General features: G+C 31.5%; 1 protein-coding gene across 3 annotated transcripts in view; it reads right to left on the bottom strand.

Moving 5' to 3' along the window:
• The window catches only part of CSMD3 (CUB and Sushi multiple domains 3), a 1082068-nt gene that overhangs the window by 475308 nt on the left and 583841 nt on the right, over positions 1-22919 (bottom strand). For all 3 annotated transcript variants that reach the window (XM_045561854.1, XM_045561855.1, XM_045561856.1), the window contains one exon: positions 21287-21399. In XM_045561854.1, the coding sequence (XP_045417810.1) occupies positions 21287-21399 (113 nt within the window). The remainder of the gene's footprint in view (positions 1-21286; positions 21400-22919) is intronic.

The following is a 22919-nucleotide window of genomic DNA, read 5'->3' as shown; positions in this document are numbered from 1 at the left end:
CCCCACACTCCCCCTAAAAAACTATATAAATAAACAAGAATGAAAATAAAACTCTGCATGCTTGACTTATGCCTTCAACATTAATTGAACAAAGAGAATATTACACCCACTATTTGCCTGTAAGTAGAAAAATAAAATCCAAGAATCCACCTGCATGGAGAAAGTCAAACATTAAGTGTCTAAATACCAAATACAGGTTGGGACTTGACAGTTCACAGCACTGATTAAATGGATGAGATTTAAAGTGTGTGAGACTGGAAGTAGCATCCTCAGAAAGCACTAATTATGAGGTAGATACACTATATAGAGAAAGAGTACTACTCATCTCTAATAGGAAAATAATGAAAAAAAAAGGGAAAAAACTAAAAACCTCAAAGAAACAAGAAAGAATAAAGGCCATCCCTCTTGCTCCCACCAACTCCATCCATAAAAGTAATTGTAAAGGTGAGCACAGAAGAGGGCATTCTCAGGAACATTGTCTATGAAATGAATAGAAATAGATAAAAGACTATCACTTCTATACAACACTAACATGGTATATAAAAAAAGAAAACAATGCATTTCTGATGATAAAAATTCTCCCCCTGAAAACAACCAGACATGAATAAAATTGTAATACAACACCCTGAACTAAATTAAATATACTCAAATAAGTAACCATAAATATAAAAACCTCATTGACTCAGAAATATAAATACTAGAACTATAAATGGACATAAAGCAGATTTTAATGAAAGAAAACATGATTTAACTCAGGAAAGAGAGAGAAGAAAATGATAAAATTATATCAGAAATAAAAATAAATTACAAGGGGCCCAAGGGAGAAAGATTCGAATAAAAATTTAATACAGGGTATTGCATAAAAGCAGAAAAAACCCTAAGAGAATGAAAAGAAAATAAAGTATTGTAAAATGGATCAGAGAGAAAATAATTGAAATGGAAGAGAGATAAATTAGTTAATTTAGTACTCCTGAAGAAGAAAATAAAAATGGTGGAACAGCACTAATATTTACAACGACAATCTATGAATTTTTTTTAATTTAAAAAATGTAAGAGATACAGGTGTTTTTTGTTACGTGGATAAACTGTATCACGCTGAAGTCAGGGCTTTCAGTGTACCTGTCACCAGAACAATGTACCTTGTACTTGATAGGTAGATTTTTATCCTTCACTCCTCTCCCACTCTGCCTCCTTCTTAGTTTCCAATGTCTATTACTGCTCTATACGACCATATGTATCTTTTGTTTAGCTCCCACTTATAAATGAGAACATGTGGTATTTTCTTTTCCATTTACTTTCTTAGGGACACCTGGGTACACTGCTGAGTTTCTCGTTACCTAATTGCCACCAAATCTACTAAGATTTATGTTTCAGATGTAACATGTCTCTGAATTGTGGACCCTTACCATATAACATACTGACATACATTATGATCATCACGTTTTAGCTGATAGTACCTACTTGTTCCTCAAACCTTCCTATGATAATCTCCTGTGCTATGCTCATATGTTTCCCCCCAAAAGAGCCCAAATCTCTTTCCTGAGTTAAACTGCATGTTAACAACTCCAATTTGATGTCTCACAATGAAACTATATGCAGTGAGTCTAAATCTACTTTATTTCTCTAATTGTACACTTGATCTTCCTTCCTTACACTGTATTTCCTTAATGTCACAGCAGCTTTTCACCTAAATCACTCAGGGAGAAAGCTGGGTATTATCTTTCATTACCCCCTCAACTTCAAGGCTACTTTCACAAAACCTGTTTGGGCATTAGAGAATGCCAATTTTGTCTTTTAAAGGTCTCCAAACTCTATATTTTGGGTTAGGGCTTCTTTATCTCTTTCCTGCAAAATTGAAATAGACTCTTAATTCACTTTCTCCCTTTGATCCACTTTCTATAAAATTGCCAGAATGACATTATCCAAATATAAATCATAGAATATGACTGATTGTATAAATCCCTTTGTAGATTCCCTATGATCCAAAGCCACATTTTCAGTCTCATCTGCTGGTGCTCCCTCTTTCCTACCATTATGCTTCAGAAATAATAACTACTTGTAGTTGGCCTCTTGGAGCCATGATTTTGGGATTCTGTGTCATTACCCATGCTTTTTATGTATTCTAAGATATCCATTCCTTATACCGCCACCTTTGCTGACCTGATACCTCCTACCTGAAGCCTCTCCTAACACCTTGTCCTTTCTCAAATTAATTAGTGTTCTCTCCTCTATGCTACCATTGTAATTAGCACAAACTTCTATTGTTACATTCATGATAATGCATTTTTATTTATTTATGTACATGGCTACCTCTTGAGTTTGCCTTAAAAAAGAGCTCATGCTCACAGCACTTGTCATAGCATAAGTCCATACACCAGAAGTATTTAATAAATGTTAGTTCAATAAACACATGAATGAAGCACATGAATTGTAATTTGTAGTGTTATTGAATCAAACATTTATCATTTTGAATTCCTTATTTTTTATTTATTATTCCTATATTCTCTAAGAATCATTTATAAATTAAGGTTCTTTTTTTTTTTTTACTAAGTTGAAGCTATTCTTTTGTATTTAAATCTTATCACAGTAAGTATTTTGGTGAATAAATTAAAATGTTCAAATATCCACATAGACTTTTTCCCCTACAGAACTAGTTAAAAACAGGCAAAATACACAAATTATTACAATTAAGTAGGCCTCAAAATCATATGATAATTTAAATGTGACAGTTGACAAGCTGAAAATAAAAATGACTGTTTACTGTCGTGAATCTCTCCTTACCCACTTTACCAATCTAATTTCTTCATGAAACAATATATTTTTATATCCTAATCATCAACTGTATATTGGATAACTATCTCTCATGTTTGTCTAAAGTATACATATGTAGAAAATGCTCTAATTTCCATAACAACATTCTAAATCTGAACCCTAAAAACAAAGACTAGCTTTTATCAATATCTAGAACGTTACCTTTATTAGCTACATGTAAGATAATTAAGTTAGTATCCTTAGGGATTATGAAACATACTCTCTGATTTTTTTTGTCTGTGCATAGATTAGATGAGATAACACATTTACAACTTCTAACATGATGCTTGATACATAATAGTTGTGCAAAAAAATGTTAGTTACTATCTCTTTCCTGACAGTTCCAAGTAAGCCACATACAGAAAAAGATTCTCAGAGGTCAGCTCATCTTTTAGAGAATAATAGAGTTCTATTTGCATTTTCCAATTGACTCCTTATTTAAACCATGGGAGGCATAACAGCAGTACCACAATCAAAGCTTTTCATTAATATGTGGGTTAGTCCTTGTGAGATATTAGATTATTACTTAAAAAATTCACATTCTTTCCCCACTTTTGTAGGTATAATCTACTTTCTTTCCCCTTAAATCTGGGATTGACAATGTGATTTGATTTAGCCAATGGATTTTAGCAGAAAACATGCAAGCAGAGCCTTAAAAATAATTGTAAAGTTAAATGTACATCCCACCCACTTTTGCCATTGTCAAAAAAAGACCATAGTTGGCTTAGACTACTGGACCCAGGAGAATAAATGACTGATGGGTCCAAAGTCAGCCTTTGAAGATCAGCCCATCTTCAGTCCATAGCAGCCTTGTAAAAATAATTGTTTGAAGACACTGATTGTGGGGGTGGTTAACATCATCATTGTGTTCATCAAATGATACAATACCACATATAGAAAACAATTTACTTATATAAATGGGTACCTCTTTGTACATTGAGTCAGATTGGACTTATTTTAAACTTCTGAATTGGAATGATCATGATTTCTTTCTCATTTGAGATAAGCAAAAATCACACTGGGATTTTATTTAATCATATGAGTAATAACTCTGATCTATTCTACCATTAAAAAATCAAGTTCTGAAAACCTAAATACATTATTTATCTCCTATCTTATCTTCCACTTACAATAGATAAGGAATAACATTTTAATCTCTAACATTTCTTCTACTTGCATGGATATTTCTCTGCGATTTAGAATTTCTTCCCCAGTTAAGGTGAATATAATGAAAAATCATTAATGTAACATATTTAAAATTAAATGATTACTGGCATTAAGGGAAAAGTACATTATTTTCATCTGAAAATATGATGATTATAGATTATTTGACAAAGTTCTTGTACAATCACAAAAGTGTACTTGTCATTCATTCAATTATATATACCCTGGATCCATGGAGAAGCATGAAGTGTAAAGCAATGTAGTGCAATGTAAAATGACCCTCTCAGAACCAAGAGCTCAGTGTTCTACTTTGGCTCAGGCATCACTTTTAGTGACTATGAGAAAAGTCAATCTTTCTGGGCCTCAATGTCCTCATCTTAGAGGAAATGAGTATATTTCACAAAAATAGTTCAAAAGTCTCTTCCAGCTCTTATGATCAATGATTCCATTATTTTGATAAATACTGGTCCTTATCCTCAGAGACAAGGGCCTACCTGGAAGTGGGAGGAGTGATCTTTTGCTTCCATTGGGGAAACAGACATCTTTCATCAACACAGATACATACATGGCTTCTGCATCCAGTTATATCATGTTCTTTCCTATCTCTTCAGCCTATATAACTACTCAGTTTCCTTTTCTCCATCCCTGCCACACATCCTAGAATTCTCTCTGTTCCTCCAATGGAAATTGTTATCATCTGCATACATTCATTTGTCATGCTGCCCAGCTCCTGTCTCAGTAACTTCTACTCAGCCTCTCATTCTAAGTTCACCTTCTCAGGAAAGCTTTCCTTGAAGGCTGCATTAGGTGTCATATTATAGTCCTCAAAAAGCACATTCTGTTTTTCATTCTTAGCATTCATCATATTTAAAATTAGCTGTTATATGTCTGTCTTTGTCCCACTAAACTGAAAGCAATGACTAAGTCTTTTCTTTTTTGCTATGTACCCTACCCCCTTCACAATGTCTGGCACATCATTGAAACTCAGCAAATATTTTAAAATTGACATTTAATATTCTATTAATACTACCACTCATTCTAATTCTGGAGATGTGGAAACAAAAGGCTTAGTTCTCACAGCAGGTTGGTATAAACAAAGTTAAATTGGATATTTTGAAGCAATAGTTTTCTAAAGGAACTTTATGCATTAAGTGTAAAATAAAATAAAACTCTAAGTTAAAAAGAGTAAGAACAAACAGAATAAATCTTATGCTAACATAAAAGTTTTCATGAGTCATGCTTAAAAGCCTTCTTTGTTCTGAGAAGCAGATTGAAATGTTACCATGAAAATCCCACACAAAATATTATATGAGACTTGATCATTTTTCCTAGGCAAGAGAAACCACTTTTTACAGACCACAGGATTTTAACAAAGAAAATGAAAATGATATAAAGAGAAGGGATATCTCAAAAAACACAAGAATAGGAAAACCCAAAGGGGCTTACAGGCTCAGTACTAACAGACCATCACTAGACAATAAGGTACTAATTCTGCGGTAAATTCTGAGGGAGAGATTTGTCCCGGAACTCAAACAAAGAAGTATTGAGTGAAATATTCTTGAGCAGTACAATAAATATATCAATATTTAATTTATCAAATCTAATAAGAGAATTTTAGAACTCACAGAAATGCAGAGATGATTTAGTTCTAGCTCCTTGTTTTAAAGATACGGAAATTATCCTTACAGTGAATATTAAATTAGTGATCCACATAGAACACCCTAGAGAAAAATAGTTATTTGCATAAATGAATTTGGACTCCAATCTAATTGTATAAACATTGGAATATATCTCTGTAACATGCTAATACTGTGTTAGTATATGACAAATAATTTAGTCCCTAAGAACTAGAGATTTCAGTTGTATTTTTCATTTAATTAACATTGTTTTCATTATTGACAGAATGCTCTTTTACGAAAATATCAAATCATCATCTAAGTCTGCAGTCCCCAACCCCTGGGCCCTGGAGTGGACCAGTACCTGGCCAAATAGCAGGAAGTGAGCTGTGGGTAAGCAACATGAAGCTTCATCTGTATTTACATCCCCATGGCTTGCATCACCACCTGAGCTTCGCCTCCTGACAGATCAGTGACAGCATTAGATTCTCTTAGGAGCATGGACCCTATTGTAAACAGTGTGCATGAGGGATCTAGGTTGTGTGCTTCTTATGAGAATCTAATGTCCATCCCCACCTGCCAGTCTGTGGAAAAATTATCTTCCATGGAACCGATCCCTGGTGCCAAAAAGGTCGGGACCACTGATCTAAGTATGTTCTATAGGTGACTTTGATGCCATTAAATTGAATTTCATTTAGTTAAAGAACAGGATATGGGGAAATAGGAAATATTTGTAAAATAAAAAAAAATAATGATATAACTATGCCTTACATAATTTTATTTCACTAATTTGATTTTGTAGCACTAGAAAACATGGCAATATTACGGGAATCACAAATTTCAAAGTTTTGAAAGATCTTTATTATTCATTAATTATTAGTTTTTTGCTTTAGTGCATACTTTTAAAATTAAAAATTAAAGAATCAACTTTTAACAGTTCAGTAATTCTTTAATATTGAAAACCATTTTGGTTTTACATTAATCTAATTGAGCTCTTTAGTAGATTAGAGATAGATATATTTATTGGATCATCCATTTAAATTGTGGCAAGTGCTGTAGGGGCGCAATGATGGATGGTACAGGATCTCTTTTTAAATGTACTAACTAAAAAGACAAGTACACACACAAATAACTCTTTTGCCAGATTATCATCATTTCTCCACTATACAAATATACGGTGAAGAGTTTCTTTTTTTTAACTGACTCTAATATGGAAAATGGCAAGGCTCAATTTTGGACTCAACAAATGGTAAGATGTTTTGAAAAATATCCTAATTAATTGGTGGAAAAATTATATAAACAGAGCAAAAGTAAAAAAAAAATCATATCTATGGAGAAAAACAAAGATGTACCCAGTTTCAATAAAAATCAGTTCCTTACAAGAGGAAGTGAGGTATTGCTTAGGCATGTGGTTGACTGCAAGGATTTGCACTTTGTATGACTTTTCATAAATCTAAGAATTTTATTTTTTTATGTTTTAATGGAAATGGGAAAAATTTCAGCCCTTCATTTGCTTCTTGAGTGTAAAATGTCCCTTTCATAATCTCTATTTTATTTTTGACATTCTTGTTTGTAATAGATTTAACCTGCTGAGAAAAAGAAAAACTTGAACTTTGCAGAGTATTACCACTTCAGCATTTAAAAAATAAACTGAGTATATATATTCTCTCTTACTAAAATAATTTTGAATAAAACATTGGTTTTGCCTCTTTAATTATTGAAAATTGTCAAAATATTCTGTTCATAATCTTTTTCCTAATTCTCTCAAAACAGCAATATCATTAAAATAATACAGCTTACACTACTGTTCTGTTTGAAACATGAATTGTTAATATTTACATAAAAAATTTTTATAGCTTCTTGAAATATGATGAACAATAAACTGCTCATATTTAAAGTATACAGTATGATGGATTTTAACACTTGTGTACATTGGTGCAACCATCATGATAGTTAAGATAATGAGCATATCCATCATTCACAAAAGATTTCTTCAGCTCATTGTTAATCCATCCCTACTTTCATCTCAGTGCCCAGACAACTAATCTGCTTTCAGTTGCTATAGATTTAGTTCGAATTTTCTAGAATTTTAAATAAATTCTCCTGTGGTCTCTTTTTGTCCGGCTTATTTCTCTCAGCATAATGATATTAATTTCCATCCATGTTGAATGAGTTGTTTTCTCTTCTTTATTGATGAGTAGTATTCCATCGTGTAGATACATACCTCATTTTAGTTATATACCCATCTATGAATGGATATTTGGATTGTTTCCAGCTTGAGGACATTTAAAAAAATCATCTATGTATATTCTTGTAAAAGTCTTTGTATAAACATTGGATTTCATTTTCTTGGGAAAATGTCTAGAAATAAAATGGCTGGGTTGTATGGTAGGCGTATGTTTAACTTTAAGATATTTCCAAGATGTTTTAAAAAAATGGTTATACAATTTTTATCTTTTCCCCAATAGTGCATGAGAATTCTAGTTATGCCACTTCATCACCAAGACAAAAATTTTTAATCCTCACCATTCTAGTGGGTACGTAGCAGTATGTTTTTGTAGTTTTAATTTACGTTACCTTAATGACAATGATGGTGAGCATTTTTTGCATATGCTTTTTAGCCATCTGTATCTCTTCTTTGTGAAATGTGTAATCAACTCTTTTACTCGTTTTTAAATTAGTTTGTTTGCTTTATTTTATTATTGAGTTCTTAAAATTAATTATATATTCTGAATATAAATCTTTTATTATATGTTTTTGCAAATATTTTTGTCCAGTCTGTGATTTGCCTTTTTATTTTCTTAACGGTGTCTTTCAGTGATGAAATACTTTTATTTTTGATGAAGTCCAACTTACCAATTTTTTTCTTTCATTAATATAATAACTTAGTGTGCTCCAATGTCATTACAAAATGACATAGACTGAATAGCTTAAACAATAGAAGTTTGTTTCTTACAGTCTGGAGGCTGGATGTTACAAGATCAGGGTGCCAGCAGGTTCAGGGTCTGGTGAGGACTCCTTTTCTGGCATGCAGATGTATTTTTTCTAGCTGTGTCCTCACATGGTGGAGATAGAGAGAGACAACGCACACACGTGCACATGAGGGCACACATAAGCTCTCAGGTGTCTCTTTTTCTAAGGGCACTAATCTCATTATAATGACCTCATCTAAATCTAATTACCTCCCAAAGTCCCCATCTCCAAATACCATCACAAATGGGAGTTAGAGCTCCAACATATGAATTTTGAAGGGACACAAATACTCAGTCCATAACACATAACATATTTTTGGTCTCCTATTTAAGAGAACTTTTCTAAACCAAGGTACCTAGGCTTTTCTTCTATGTTTTTTCCAAAAGTTTTCTACTTTTGGCCCTTGTATTTATGTCCATAATACATTTCAATTTGATTTTTGCATATTGTGTCTGATAAAACTTAAGAAGTTTTTTTTTGTTGCTTTTTTTCAATTTTTTGGCATGTAGCTATCCAATTGTTTTAGTACTATTAAAAGAAACAGTATCTTTCCTCACTGAAATTCTTAGCATTTTTGTTGAAAACCAATTGGTCATATTTGATCTTGGATCTATTTTCTGAACTGTTCATGGTGGAAATTTTAAGGGAGAAAAAAATAATTAAAAATATTTATAGAAATGTTTCCATTATCTCCAAAATATGATTTGAGTAATAATTGTGATAATTAAACAATTCTGCCCATATGTCATAATTAATCATGTAAGAACCAAGTAATTGGTGATACTTTCAAAACATCTCAATCAATCTCATGATTTGAGGACAAAAGTAAATGAAACCATAACTTAGGTTGTATATAATGGCATTAAGGCCCAGGTACTAAGATTAGTAAAGAAATTTGCCCATTATGGATATATACTGTTAGCAGAAAGTAATTATAAAACTCTCATATTTCTATGTTTCCATTCTTGAGGGAAAAAAAGAACACATTGAATATTAATTAACTCAAAACCGTTTCTTTCTGTGAGTACACACTTTTCCTTGGCCCCATCTGTAGTATATTTCCATGCTCACACATTTTTAAAATAAAGAAAGAAATATATTAGAAAGCATTGACATAAATATAGATAATTTCTTCTTATTGAGGTGAAAGAATTAAAGAGATAAGTGTGCTAATTAGGGCTCATTTAGCCTTCAAACTCTTTTAGTGAAAGAAATTGAACTTGCCATGGCTCAAGTGTAATGAGAACCTTATAACCTCATGCAATTGAAAGACCAAGGTTTAATGTTTCCTTCAGGAATCACTAAATTTAGCAGGTTCAATTATGTCCACAAGACTATGTATTTCTTTCTTTCTATTTGTTGATTCTTCCATGCCTCTGTTGAAAAATTATTAACATAAAATAACAAAAGTTGCACCAAGTGAAATGGCTCTAAAGAGATTTTCTTTCACCAGAATCTATATCAATTGCCCCAGATCCTGGATTGATAACTGTATCAAAAGGAATTCTGATTAATTAAGCCCAAACCTATGGATCCATACAGAATTGGGAAAGATAAGGTTCATCAAAGCCTAGGGGAGTAGTTTAACGGGTAGAGCAAAGAGAAAGGATTGCTGGACAAGCAAAAAGAACAGATGCAGGCAAAGAGATAAAGAGAAAAATTTCACCCTTGAAATTAACATACACATAAATAAACTATCAGGATAATATACCTTTATTATTTTTTTCAAAGAAGCTTTTTTTAAAAACAAGATATATTTGAAATGTACATAGATTTGAAAATTATTCTCTATGACCTAGAAAAGTTTTTAACGAAATATAAATGACCAACATTAATCCAAGAAGAGATCTGAAGAAACTTAGAGCTATAGGGAGAAATAAAATTTGCTAAATATTTACCTTTAAGTAAAAATGTCCAAATACTTTTTTATACTTAAAGTCTTTCTTACTCAAAAAGACATGTAACTCTTATGTTATTCATACTATCCCATAGCACTAAGAAGTCTCCTGACTCATTCTGTGATACTGCCATAATATTATAAAACCAGCACAAAAAGAAACTACAGGCCAAAATCACAAATATAATTTTTATAAATATTTTAATCAAAACTATTAGTAAATTGATCCAAGACTGTACTAACAGATTGGTCATCATGGTCAAGAAGGTTTTATTGCAGGGAGGGAAGTGTGTCACGGTATCAGAAAAGCCAATGAGCACAGTCAAAGGAATGACATAGTTAAAAATATGATTATGTCAATGGATGCAGAAAATTGTTTGACTAGAAGTTACTAAACATGTTTGAAAAGACTCGTTTCCACATCCCTTATCAAATATATTAAATATTAAAATAATAAAGCCATTACCACAAGAAGCTGAATGAGATATAAATGCCAGCTCTCATCACTATAATTTAACAGAATTTGGGGCGTTCTAATCCACTCCTACAATAGATCTCTGGCACCAATTATGCTATAACTTTGAAGACGAAGAAAAATATGCTGAGAAAGGTGGAAAGAAGGAATGGAAGCACCTGAGTCTCAGATGACAATGTTAACATCAGTGTCTACCCTTCTCTAGACATGTCATGTGGCAATAATAAACCTATGTTTATTTAAACCATTGCTAGTTGAGTTTTCTATAATTTGCTAATAAATGTCTTCCTAATTATTACAATGCCTAATCATGAAATAATTAAAATTAATAAGAATATTAAATTATATGGCTGAATACTACAGATATGCAAAAATCAAAAAATTTTCTTTATAATATTAAGTATCAGTTAGAAATGGAAGTAGAAAAATAAATATCCTATTATAACATGTCAAAATATAGGAAATAGGAATAAAGCTATCACAAATAATAAAGAACTTGTATTTAAAAAAAGAACTTAAAACTTAAATTTAGGAACATAAACCAAAACATAATAAGAACATATTACATGAGAATATCAATATAGACCAAATCAATATATAAATTAGATGCAATTCTAATAAAAATCACAAATAGTTTTTTTATGTAAATCAACAAAATTATTTTAAAAATGCAGGTGGAAGATAAATGTTCATGAAGTGTCATAAAAATTTTGAAATAGAAGAATAGTAACTGGCAGCTTATCCACAAAATATTTAAAAAACCCTCAAAATTAGTGAAATTGGAAGCGTATAGTTTTGGCAGAAAAAATAGTCTAATATAGTCAAATATATGTGAAAACTTATTAAGTGATGCATAGATGTGACATTTTTTTCTGTGGGAAAATGATGACGTAAATAATAATGTTGTTGGCAAAGTTATCTTTATATCTAGACAAAAACTCCCAGTCAAAATATAAAAATAAATTCCAGGTAGATTAAAGTGTGAGATGTTAAAAGAGGAAGAAATGAAATATATTGTATCTTTGACAAAATTTTTAAAAAATGCATAACACATACACAAATCCAGATGATATATTAAAAAAAGGACAGATTCAATTAGAACAAAAACAAATATGGAATATTACATGGAATCAATATAGACTGGAAGACAATATTTGCAATGTATATCATTAACTAAGGATTTTTCTTTACGTGCCGAAAGTACTTATAATTTGATAAGAATAAAAACACTACCCAAAAGAAAACTGGCCCAGAGTAGACTAAGTTATGTTGTATATCAGTCAGAATATGCTAGGTTATGCTGGGATAGCAAATTAACCTGGAAACCCAAGAGGCTTAACAAAACAAAGCTTTATTTCTTGCTCATGCTGCATATGCTATACAGCAGCGGAAGAGGGGGGACAGCAGGGAGCTCTGCTTTCTATAGCCGCTCAAGGACAGAAGCTGAAGAAAGCAGCCTCATTTTGTAGCTGTACTACCTGAAAAAACGTGGCCTCATTGTTTGTCTTGAAAAAGAAAAATACCAGAAAATCAATGCATCCGGTTGGGAGTTACTCCAGTCACTTTCATTTACATTTTGGTCACACTTCAAGAGGACAGGAAGTTTACTTCCCTGTTCACCCAGAATCAGAAAAACCAAATAACTTGTAACGGTTAATAATGTCCTTCACAGAATATAAAGGTAAAAAATTTCAAAGACAGTGAAATCCAGGTGGCTGATGAGTCCAAGAAAATACGATCAACAATCTTATAGTTATTAAATACAATATAGTTATTAAATACCTATATTTATGGTACTTAAAAGACATCAGATTGGCAATCACCTAAAAGATTGATAGTATTCTGTATTAGCTTGTTGAAAGGGGCCCTGATTTTGCATTTCTGGGAAGCATGGAAGTACAAAATTTAGCAAATAATTAATGAGTATACATTTCCTATTTAAATGTCCATACTATTTCCAAAACCTGCTTTCCCAGTACAAAAGAAACAAAGGTATAGGTACCGTGCAAGAATATTTATTTCAATATTGCAATATCACAATAAAGGCAATGAATTAAATTACTATTGATTGATGTTAAATTATGGCATGTCCATTTTGTGGAATATTGTATAGTAATTTAGGAGACTACCTCCTATCTATATATATTGACTGGAAAGACAGTCAGGATATATTGATAAATGAAAAGACCTTTGGAAAGTACTAAGTAGAGCATTAACTCATACAAAAAAATAAAAGTAAAAGAAAGAGGTATGGAAAGAACAGAAGAGAGAGAGGAAGAAAGAAAAGATGTGAGAAAAAGAAAACAAAGGAAGAAATATGTGTATTTCCATAAAAATACAAATGTAAAATCTGCATGCCTACTATTGTCTAAGTGAAGAATATTTACTGTACAAATTTTTATTTATGATATTATCAGAAGTTGTCTACAAAATGTTCCAATCAACCTCCAAAAACAATATTTGATGGATTAAAAAAACACTTCCATCATTAAATAGGCATTTTAAAGAAAGCTAAAGTTTTTAATTACATGTAAACCTAACTTCAGGTCAAACACTTGTGAATAATTGTTTAATTTTCAAATTTTTGTTATCAATATATCTTATCTCTGGCATATGTCCTAATTACTAAATTAAAGATCTGAATTTAGGCAAATAATAGAATTTCTATTCCTCAGCTCAGCAATGAAGCAAAGTGACTCTCAGTTCACTTTAAGCCATAAAAATTAATGATTCTAAATATTTAAGAAAAATAATCATCTTTCATAAAAATGTTCTTTTTCAAAAGTGTAGGTCATCCCATTAAACCAGATGGCTTCATCAAAATTTTAAACTGTTGACATGTACTTTAGTTGAGAGCTATTTTAAAATTTAACTCTCTAAGTAAATTCAAATTGCAGCTAAGATTTATGGAAATAATATAAAGTTTCTTAAAGACAGCAATCTAAAAACAGAAAAGTTAGGAATTGTGTTAAGTCACTTACTAACCATGTGAACTTAAACAAATTATGTAACCTGAGATGCCTCAATTATTTCATCTGTACAGCAGGGATAATATTCTACCTACCTCACAGAGTTATTGCAGGGATTATATGAGATCGTACATTTGCTTACAAAAGCATACGGCACTAGTCATTACTCAATAAGTGTTATTTATTAATATTACATTTTTGAGGATATGCATTGTCATACAGCTGAAACTTAAGCAAATAATAATAATGTTTAATTTCTAAAAGGACACATAAATTATTTGCCTAGGTCAATGTGTAGAAGAATTTTTCCTATGTTTACTTCTAGAATTTTTATGGTTTTAGGCCTCAATTTATCCATATTGATTAATTTTGTTATATGCCGAGAGACAGGGGTCCTGTTTCATTCTTCTGCATGTGGCTATCCAGTTTTCCCAGTACCATTTATTGAATAGGGCTTCCTTTCCCCAGTGTATTTGCTGTCTGCTTTGTTGAAGATCAGTTGATTGTAGGAACATGGTTTTATTTCTAGGTTCTCTATTCTATGCTATAGGTCTATATCTCCACTTTTATATCAGTACCATGATGTTTTGGTTACTATAGCCTTGTATAATTTGAAGTTAGGTAATGTGATGCCTCCAAATTTTTCTTTTTTGGTCAGAATTGCTTTGGCTATTCATTTCTGTTTTGGTTCTAAATGAAGCTCAGGATTATTTTTTTCTAGATCTGTGAAATATGATATTGGAATTTTGATGGGAATTACATTGAATCTGTAAATCACTTTGGGAAGTATGGATATTTTAATGATGTTGATTGTACCAATCCTTGAGCAAAGGATGTTTTTTCATTTATTTCATCAACAATTTGTTTCATCAGCATTTTAAAGTTCTCCTTGTAGAGATCTTTTACCTTTGTTAAGAATATTCCTAGGTAATTTATTTTCTTTCTAGCTTTTGTAAATGGTGTGGAGTGCTTGAATTGACTCTCAGCTTGATCATTATTAGTATATAGAAACTCTACTGATTTGTGTACATTGATTTTATAATCTGAGACTTTACTAAATTTATTTACCAATTCCAGAAGTCTTTTGGTGGAGTCTTTAGGATTTTCTAGATACAAGATGATATTGTCAAGGAACAGGAATAGTTTGACCTCCTCTTTCTCTTGCCTGATTGCTCTGGCTAGGACTTCCAGTACTACGCTGGAAAAGAAGCGATGACAGTGGGCACCCTTGTCTTGTTCCAATTCTTGGGGGAATGCTTTCAACTCTTCCCTATTCAGTATGATATTGGCTGTTGATTTGTCATATGTGGCTTTTATTATTTTGAAGTATGTTCTTTATATGTCTAGTTTGTTGTGGATTTTTTATAATGAAAGGGTGGTGGATTTTATTGAATGCTTTTCCTGCATGCAATATAATATGGTCTTCATTTTTGCTTCTGTTTATGTGGTGAATCGCTTTGATTGAGTTGCATATGTTGAACCATCCTTGCAGACATGGGATGAAAGTGACTTGATCTTGATCATGGTGAATTATTTTTTTGATGTGCTGTTGAATTCAGTTTGCTAGAATTTTGTTGAGGATTTTTGCATCTATGTTCATAAAGGATATTGGTCTGTAGTTTTATTTTTTTGTAGTGTCCTTTCCTGGCTTTGGTATCAAGGTGATAATGGTCTCATAGAATGAGTTGGGGAGAATTCTCTCTTTCTCAATGTTATTGAATAATTACTGTAGGATAGGCACCAGTTCTTTGTATGTCTGACAGAATTCAGCCGCATTGTTTTTTTTTTGAGGGGGGATTTTTATTACTGCTTCAATTTCATTGTTTGTTATTGGTCTGTTAAGGATTTATATTGCTTTCTGATTTAGGATTGGGAAGTTGTTTGTTTCCAGGAGTTTATCCATTTCCTCTACATTTTACGGTTTGTCTGTGTAGATGTTTTCATAGTATTTATGGGTCATATTTTGTGTTTCTGTGGTGTCAGTTGAAAACTTTTCTAGACATTGGCCTAGGCAAAGAATTTATGAATAAGACTCCACAGGCAAATACAACAACAACAAAAATAAATAAATGAGATTTAATTAAATTAAAAAGCTTTTGTGCTGCAAAGGAAATAATCAACAGAGTGAATATACAACCTATATAACGGGAGAAAATATATGCACTGTACATCCAATAAAAGGCTAATATCCTTAATCTACAAACAATTCAAACAGATCAACAAGAAAAAAAATGAGCCCCATTAAAAATTGGGCACAAATATAAACGGAGGTTTTTCAAAAGAAAATAGAGAAATGGACTACAAACATATAAAAAATACCCAATAGCACTAATAATCAGGGAAATGCAAATTAAAACTACAATGAGATACTACCTTATTTCTGCCAGAATGGCAAAATAAATTGATGCTGGCATGGATGCAGAGACAAAGGAATACTTTTATACACTGTTGGTAGGACTGCAATTTAATATAGCCTCTATGAAAAACAGTACGGAGATTCCTCAAAGAAATAAAAGTAGACTTACCATTTCATCCAGCAATCTCACTGCTGGGTATCTTCCCAAAGGAAAAGAAGTCATTTTATCAAAAAGACACTTCTACTCAAATGTTTATTGCAGCACAAATCACATTTGCAAAGATATGGTATCAACCTAAGTGCCCCATCAGTTCATGAGTAGATTAAGAAAACATGGTATATATATATATACCATGGAGTACTATTCAGCCATAAAAAGAAATGAAATAATGTCTTTTGCAGCAACATGGATGGAACTGAAGACCATTATCCTAAGTGAAGCATTTCAGGAATGGAAAAACAAAGGCCACATGTGTTCTCTAATAAATGGGAGCTAAACAATGGGCACAGACAAGTACAAAGAGATGTAAAGGCCATTGGAATCCAAGAAGGGGGAGTGGGAGGGTGAGGGGTAAAAACTTACTTATCGGGTACAATGAACACTGTTCTGGTAATGGGCACACTAAAAGCCCTAAGTTAAGCATTATACGAGATAACCATGTACAAAAACATGTATATTTCCTTAATATTTTGAAATTTTAAAAATAATAAAAACTTTTAAAAAGAAAAATAATTTATAAAAAGAGGAGATAATATCACTTTTAGAACTCTATAAATGCTGGGAATTCTTTATATGCCTTTGCCATGGATTTTTAAGCTTTCATACTAAATATTCTTAAAGAATACCAGTACCTATATGGATATAAAAAAATTCAGACACCTCCTATTTCAAATCATGTAGTTTTTGGGGTGTGTGTGTGTGTGTGCATATGCATGTGCCTATGTTCTGGTTTTATGCATCACTGGTGAGGCAGTGGGGACTCAATAATTTAACTCAATCCTTTGGTGTCCTCGTGCTTTTCACACTGATAAGGATCTCCAGCTTCTACTCCTCAAAACCTCTCAAAATCACCTAGGATGTACTAATATTGCATAAGAGAAAAGAGAATGGAGTCAGCAAACTTAGAGTTGCATCTATGTTCTGCAGTAAGTTAATGACTGAACACTCGTTCATTAATTCACTCACACATTCCACAAATGTTTATTGAATGCTTACTATATATTCTAGGTTCTGGGAATAAAGCAGTGAACAAAACAGTCCCAACCTCCTATCATCATGGTGCTTAAATCTTAGTTTTTTTTTTCATGTGTAAAAATAAGTAATAATTCTTACTCTTGTGGTTTTAATGAGATTTACTGAGTTAATGTAGGCAAAATGATTCAAATATACAAGGCTCTTAGTAATTGTTAATTAGTCCTTTAATCTTTTAGGCTTTCTAAGATGAAGATGAAAATATATCCAAAAAGTAGTGCAGCGTTTAATGGATGCTAATGTGTCCGTTGGAAAGAACTACCTGCCTTTTTTCTTCCTTTCTGATTAATATGCGTTTGAAATAATGACAGTATTAAAGCAGGCAAACAAAACAAATGTCATTAAGGGAAATGGGGCAAGGTGGACAGCTAGGTTATTCTTCCTTTTTAGCAGGAACATCTAGTGTCACAACTTGAATCATAGTTTTAGCAAACACAAAAATCTCCTGTTAATCATGATGACCATGACTTGTTATATCCAACATAAACATTACTGATGTTTAAAAGTTAGGAATATCATTATCTTCTCAAGAATCTGGTGGTATTTTATTTATTTCTGCTATTGTATAACCAGCACACTGCCATGCACATAAACATTAAATAAATCCTAATCAAATAAAAAATTAATGGCATTTAAAATGAAGGACTATTTTCTTGATATGCAACATTTATTGCCTTTTTATATTATTTGTTGGCTTTTACTGTCCAAACTATGTAGAAAAAAGTATTGATAATTTCACAGATTAAAGCAGAAGTTCTAAAGTTAATGACAACCCCATCAGGCAATGAGGTATTATTTCATATTCACAGATAAATTTTTGTCTCTTTTGTCAATAGTATAATCTTAGAATAGTCATTTTCAAATTATGTTTTTTGGAGCCCTAGGGTTCTACATTTGGAGGGAATGAGTTGACCTGAGGTCAGATTGCTTCCGATCCTCATTCCACTAGAACAGCCCAGATTTTAATCTTTTTTCTGTATTGAGTTTCTAACAGGAAATTTCATTTGAAATCTTATTTTCTTCAAAATCATCAAAAACATTCAGGTAATTAGCCAAACATAATTTAAGAATAAAAATGCATTGCAAAAAAAAGATCTAAATTGCATATTTTAGTCACTATGTTTAAAATGTTAAAAATTTAAGAGAGGAACCATACAATAAAATATATAGTTAATTTAGGAGATCTACATTCAGTGCTATCTCTTGGAAAATTAAGGATGACCAAAAAAAAAAAAAAAAAAAGAAGATATCTTTAGATCAGTCTGGAAAGGTTTTTAGCAGGTGTTTCATTTAGAATCAACACACTATTCAACAGAGAGCATGGTAATTATGAAAATTATTTTTAGTAGGTGAACTTGCTGAAGCTATCTGCACATCAAAATTTGAAACTTCTCAAAATGAACCCTACTTCAACTTTGAGCTCAGGTTTTAAATTATGGAGAATGCAAAAACATTATATTCGCAGTAGAAAAAAATATGATAAATTGTACTTTTGAAGACATAGTTTACCTTATATTACCTCATTTATTTGGGCCAAATAATTTATTCAACTTAATTGAACAAATAATTATTAATGATCTCTGATGATATAGCAAGGGAGTTGCTAGTAGAAATACAAAGACAAGTAAGACATATTCTCTATTCTATTATATAGGATATATGGTGCAGAGTTTTTAAAACAGAAGAAGTGGTCTTCTGTGATGGGTAGAATTAGGAAAGACTTCACAGAAGAGTAAATATTTGAACTTTGTCTTGAGGGATGACTGAGGAGGTGCCGTGTTAAAATTAGAATAGTGATCCAGGTAGAATTTATTGAATGTGCAAAAAAGCAGAGTTGTGAAACAATTTGCTGATTCATAGAATTATGAGTAATGTAACAAAATTGGAGTTTAGAGAAAAAGACAGAAACAAGATAGAGAAAGCTAGAGGATAAGATCTATGGAGATTTTTTATTTTATCTCTAGGCAATAAAAAATTACAGAAACATTTTAAGCAGGAAAGTAATATGATCACCTCCTCTGATGCTGGAAGATCACCATTAGTAAAGTGTAGGTTAGACTAGAAGAGACATGATGGAAGGAATGGAGAAAATAAAGGCATACTTCATTTGGAATCTCCTGGGTTGGTTTCAAATATTTCATCTCTGTGGATATTTGTGTGTAAATGGTTGTGTATTTTATCTCTGTCACTCTATTGTAATCTTCCTGAGATAGTATCTGGGTGTTCTTTCTATATTCAACAATTCATTCAGTATATGGCACATAGGCAGAGCCTTAAGAATTTGTTTTTAAATCATTATTGTTGAAAACTGAGCAGAAAGAACAATATAATGCTTAATTGTACTACTTTACAATGCACTTTCAGCTCTTGAGCTACAGTGAAGGGGAGAGCTGTGTAAATATCGATAGAACTCCCCTCCTGCTCTGACATGTTCATGAGTTTTAATAACTGTGATTCTTGTTGAAGCATTGTCATTAATGATTAATATGGTTTCTAAGGTTTAAATTACTATAGATTTTTTGGCAGGTAACCTTCATGAAGAAAATGATAAAAACAGGAAGAATATAAGGATACCGGGTTTACTTAGCCATTTAGAGGTGGAAAAAAAAAGAAAAAAAACATAAAGAAATAGATACTGGCAACATAAACTGTCCTTTAAATTTTGTAACCTTGTTTTATTTACTGGGAATAGGTATGGATTTTAAATTAAGGAAGAATATATTTAAAACTATAATCAACTATCCTTTTTTAAAATATATATTTCTACATATTTCCTGAACCAATCAAATTAATATTACTAAATTTAGTCACAAAAAAAAAAAAAAAAGAAACACAGAATGAATGTGTCCCGTCTCCCTGACAACATAATGCATTAATTTCCATGTGGTGTCCGGAAAAAAAGGCATGACAATGTAAGAAGAAACTCTGATTAAAATGTATTATTATGCAAATAAAATTTTTTATAGCCATTGTTTAATTAATAAGATAGAGAATAATGATTTTTACCGGATAGTAATAATAAAGTTAAGCAACATAGCATTCTGATGGTCTCTTACATTTTCATTTTTTAAAGCATAGACTTTAAGTGCATTTAGTAACACATTTTTCAGTGAGAATTCAAATTTGCTTTTCTATTATGTACATTGTATGTATATATTGTTTCTAATCAAGGTTCAACATGTATCAAAAATATTCATGATTTCATAATGCTTGCATCTATATTATAAATGAAACTAGAACAAAAGATTTTGATATATACATGTAATTAATCATTAATATGTATCTCCACCAACACGGGGATGGGCAGCAAAAATTTCACAAATTTGTGGTCTATGATTTACATGATTGATGGATTACAAAAAATATTAGTATTTGGAATATTTGGGGATTTAAAATCTTTACTATTACATTTAAGACTTGAATAATTAGAAGACTTTTTTTGGACCAAGAAAATTATTTAATGTGTATAAAATTGCATGGTCTCTTCTGGGAGAGGTGAAGAGTCCAGAGTAACTGAAGCACAGGGACAGTATAATGGACTGAGAAAGGCATGAGGTATGCAAAAGAGACACATTTTAAAGGAAAAGCTAATTTTATTTAAAGTTAAGTGGAATCAATTGTTTGTAGTTAGAGAGGAAATGATTTTGTTGGAATGTATTCTTGCTTGTGTTCTGGAAAACTTTTATTTTGTAAATGCAATTAAACTTGAATTTAAAAGTATTCTCTGGTGGTATTAAGATAACATATTTCCTACAGTAGCAATTCACCATTACCTTTGTAGTTAACCTTGAAGCCAACAGATCCAACACTTTCATCCGTTTGAAGGTGGAGCCACATTTGGCTACTCATGCTCACTATCAAGTCTGGTACAAAGCTTCCAGTCAATCTAAAAAGAGATGGACAAAGAAGGGAGAGAGGGGTTATTAAAACACCTTTTACATGCAAATTATGAGAGAGTTGTGTTTCTCAATATTTTCTTTGCTAGGAAAAAAAAAAAAAAACCTGTCACATAAACTTACAGAAATATGTGTTGATGTAACAGAAGAGGCAAACTACACAATTTAGTGATCAAGGTTATTATAAAAATATTATTTTATTTATTTAACTAGGTTAGATCTTTCATATCCCTGAGGCAAGATTATTAAATTTTAGACCATCAGAGAGTCTTATACAGTACTTTCTTTTGAACTGAAAAGTAAAAGAGGATCTATAAAAATCTTCAAGTATTTTTAATACCAAAAATACATCTCATTTTAACCTTCAAGTTTCACAGATCTTTGTCCCAGAGAAATATTGTTTAAAATAGTAAAATACTATGTAAAACAATAAAGTGACAAGGAATATAATCTAACCTTTGCGATACTGATGTCAAATACACAAGCCTTAAAATATAGTACTTACATTATAGGCTTCCTGTGTCACATATGTTTACTGTAAATAGTTTTATTTAGAGAAATATGCTACTAATTCAATGTGGCATAACTGAATCTATGCATTAATAATCTCATTCAAGTATGCACAATTTTATAACTATAATAAGGGAAATTACATCATGTTTTCTCTGTCATTATTAATGTAGTCACATATTTGAACTGAAGCCAAGGGTCATATAAAGGATAAAAGCAAATGAATAAATAAGACCTTGGGGGGGAAAGTTTGTCAAGAATAAAAAATGGGAAAAAATGGACTCACTGCAGAGTGAATTCCATATTGACAGGGGATTCTAAGTTACATACAAAAAATACAGGTTTCTGAATGAAGAAATTAATGAATGTCTACTTTATTGCTAAAACCATGAGGACTGCTGGAAAATTACATCTGGAGAGTAAAAAGTTTCCATTCATAATATAAAGAGCATTCCTAAGAGAGCATTAAAAAGTTGTCTCACAGATAGTGGCTACACTGTAATTCGACCTGTAGAGGGCAGCATGGATGACCATATCCTAGAATTGACCATGATAGAAAAATGCCCTGCTCACTACTCAACCCCTAAAACTGTAAAAATGACTTCAGAAAACTGCTTTTTCAGTATGGCTATGTTACCAGTGTCCAGTGTTACAGAATTTATAGGAATCTGGTAAAATATTGTGATTTAATTATGGGATTATACATACTATAGAGAAACACTGTGAGATATCAAGATACTATAACAAATTATGTAACTTTAGATTATATTCATTTTCTTCCTGCCAAAGCAAATTAAAAATTGATTTAATATAACACACACATATTTATACATTGACTATATATACACATACACTGTCATTTGAAACATTTTTTTTACAATTCCATGCAATTTTATCCATAATAATTATCACAAAATATAATAATATGAGAAGAAATATTAAGAATCATAAGTAAACTTTCTGGAATTTTTGACCTACGTTAGATTTACAAAATTAATTT

Source organism: Lemur catta, chromosome 9 (genome assembly GCF_020740605.2).
Source record: "Lemur catta isolate mLemCat1 chromosome 9, mLemCat1.pri, whole genome shotgun sequence".
Taxonomy (NCBI): Eukaryota; Metazoa; Chordata; class Mammalia; order Primates; family Lemuridae; genus Lemur; species Lemur catta.
Note: the sequence above shows the minus strand (reverse complement) of the source record. Positions and strands in the feature narration are given on the sequence as shown.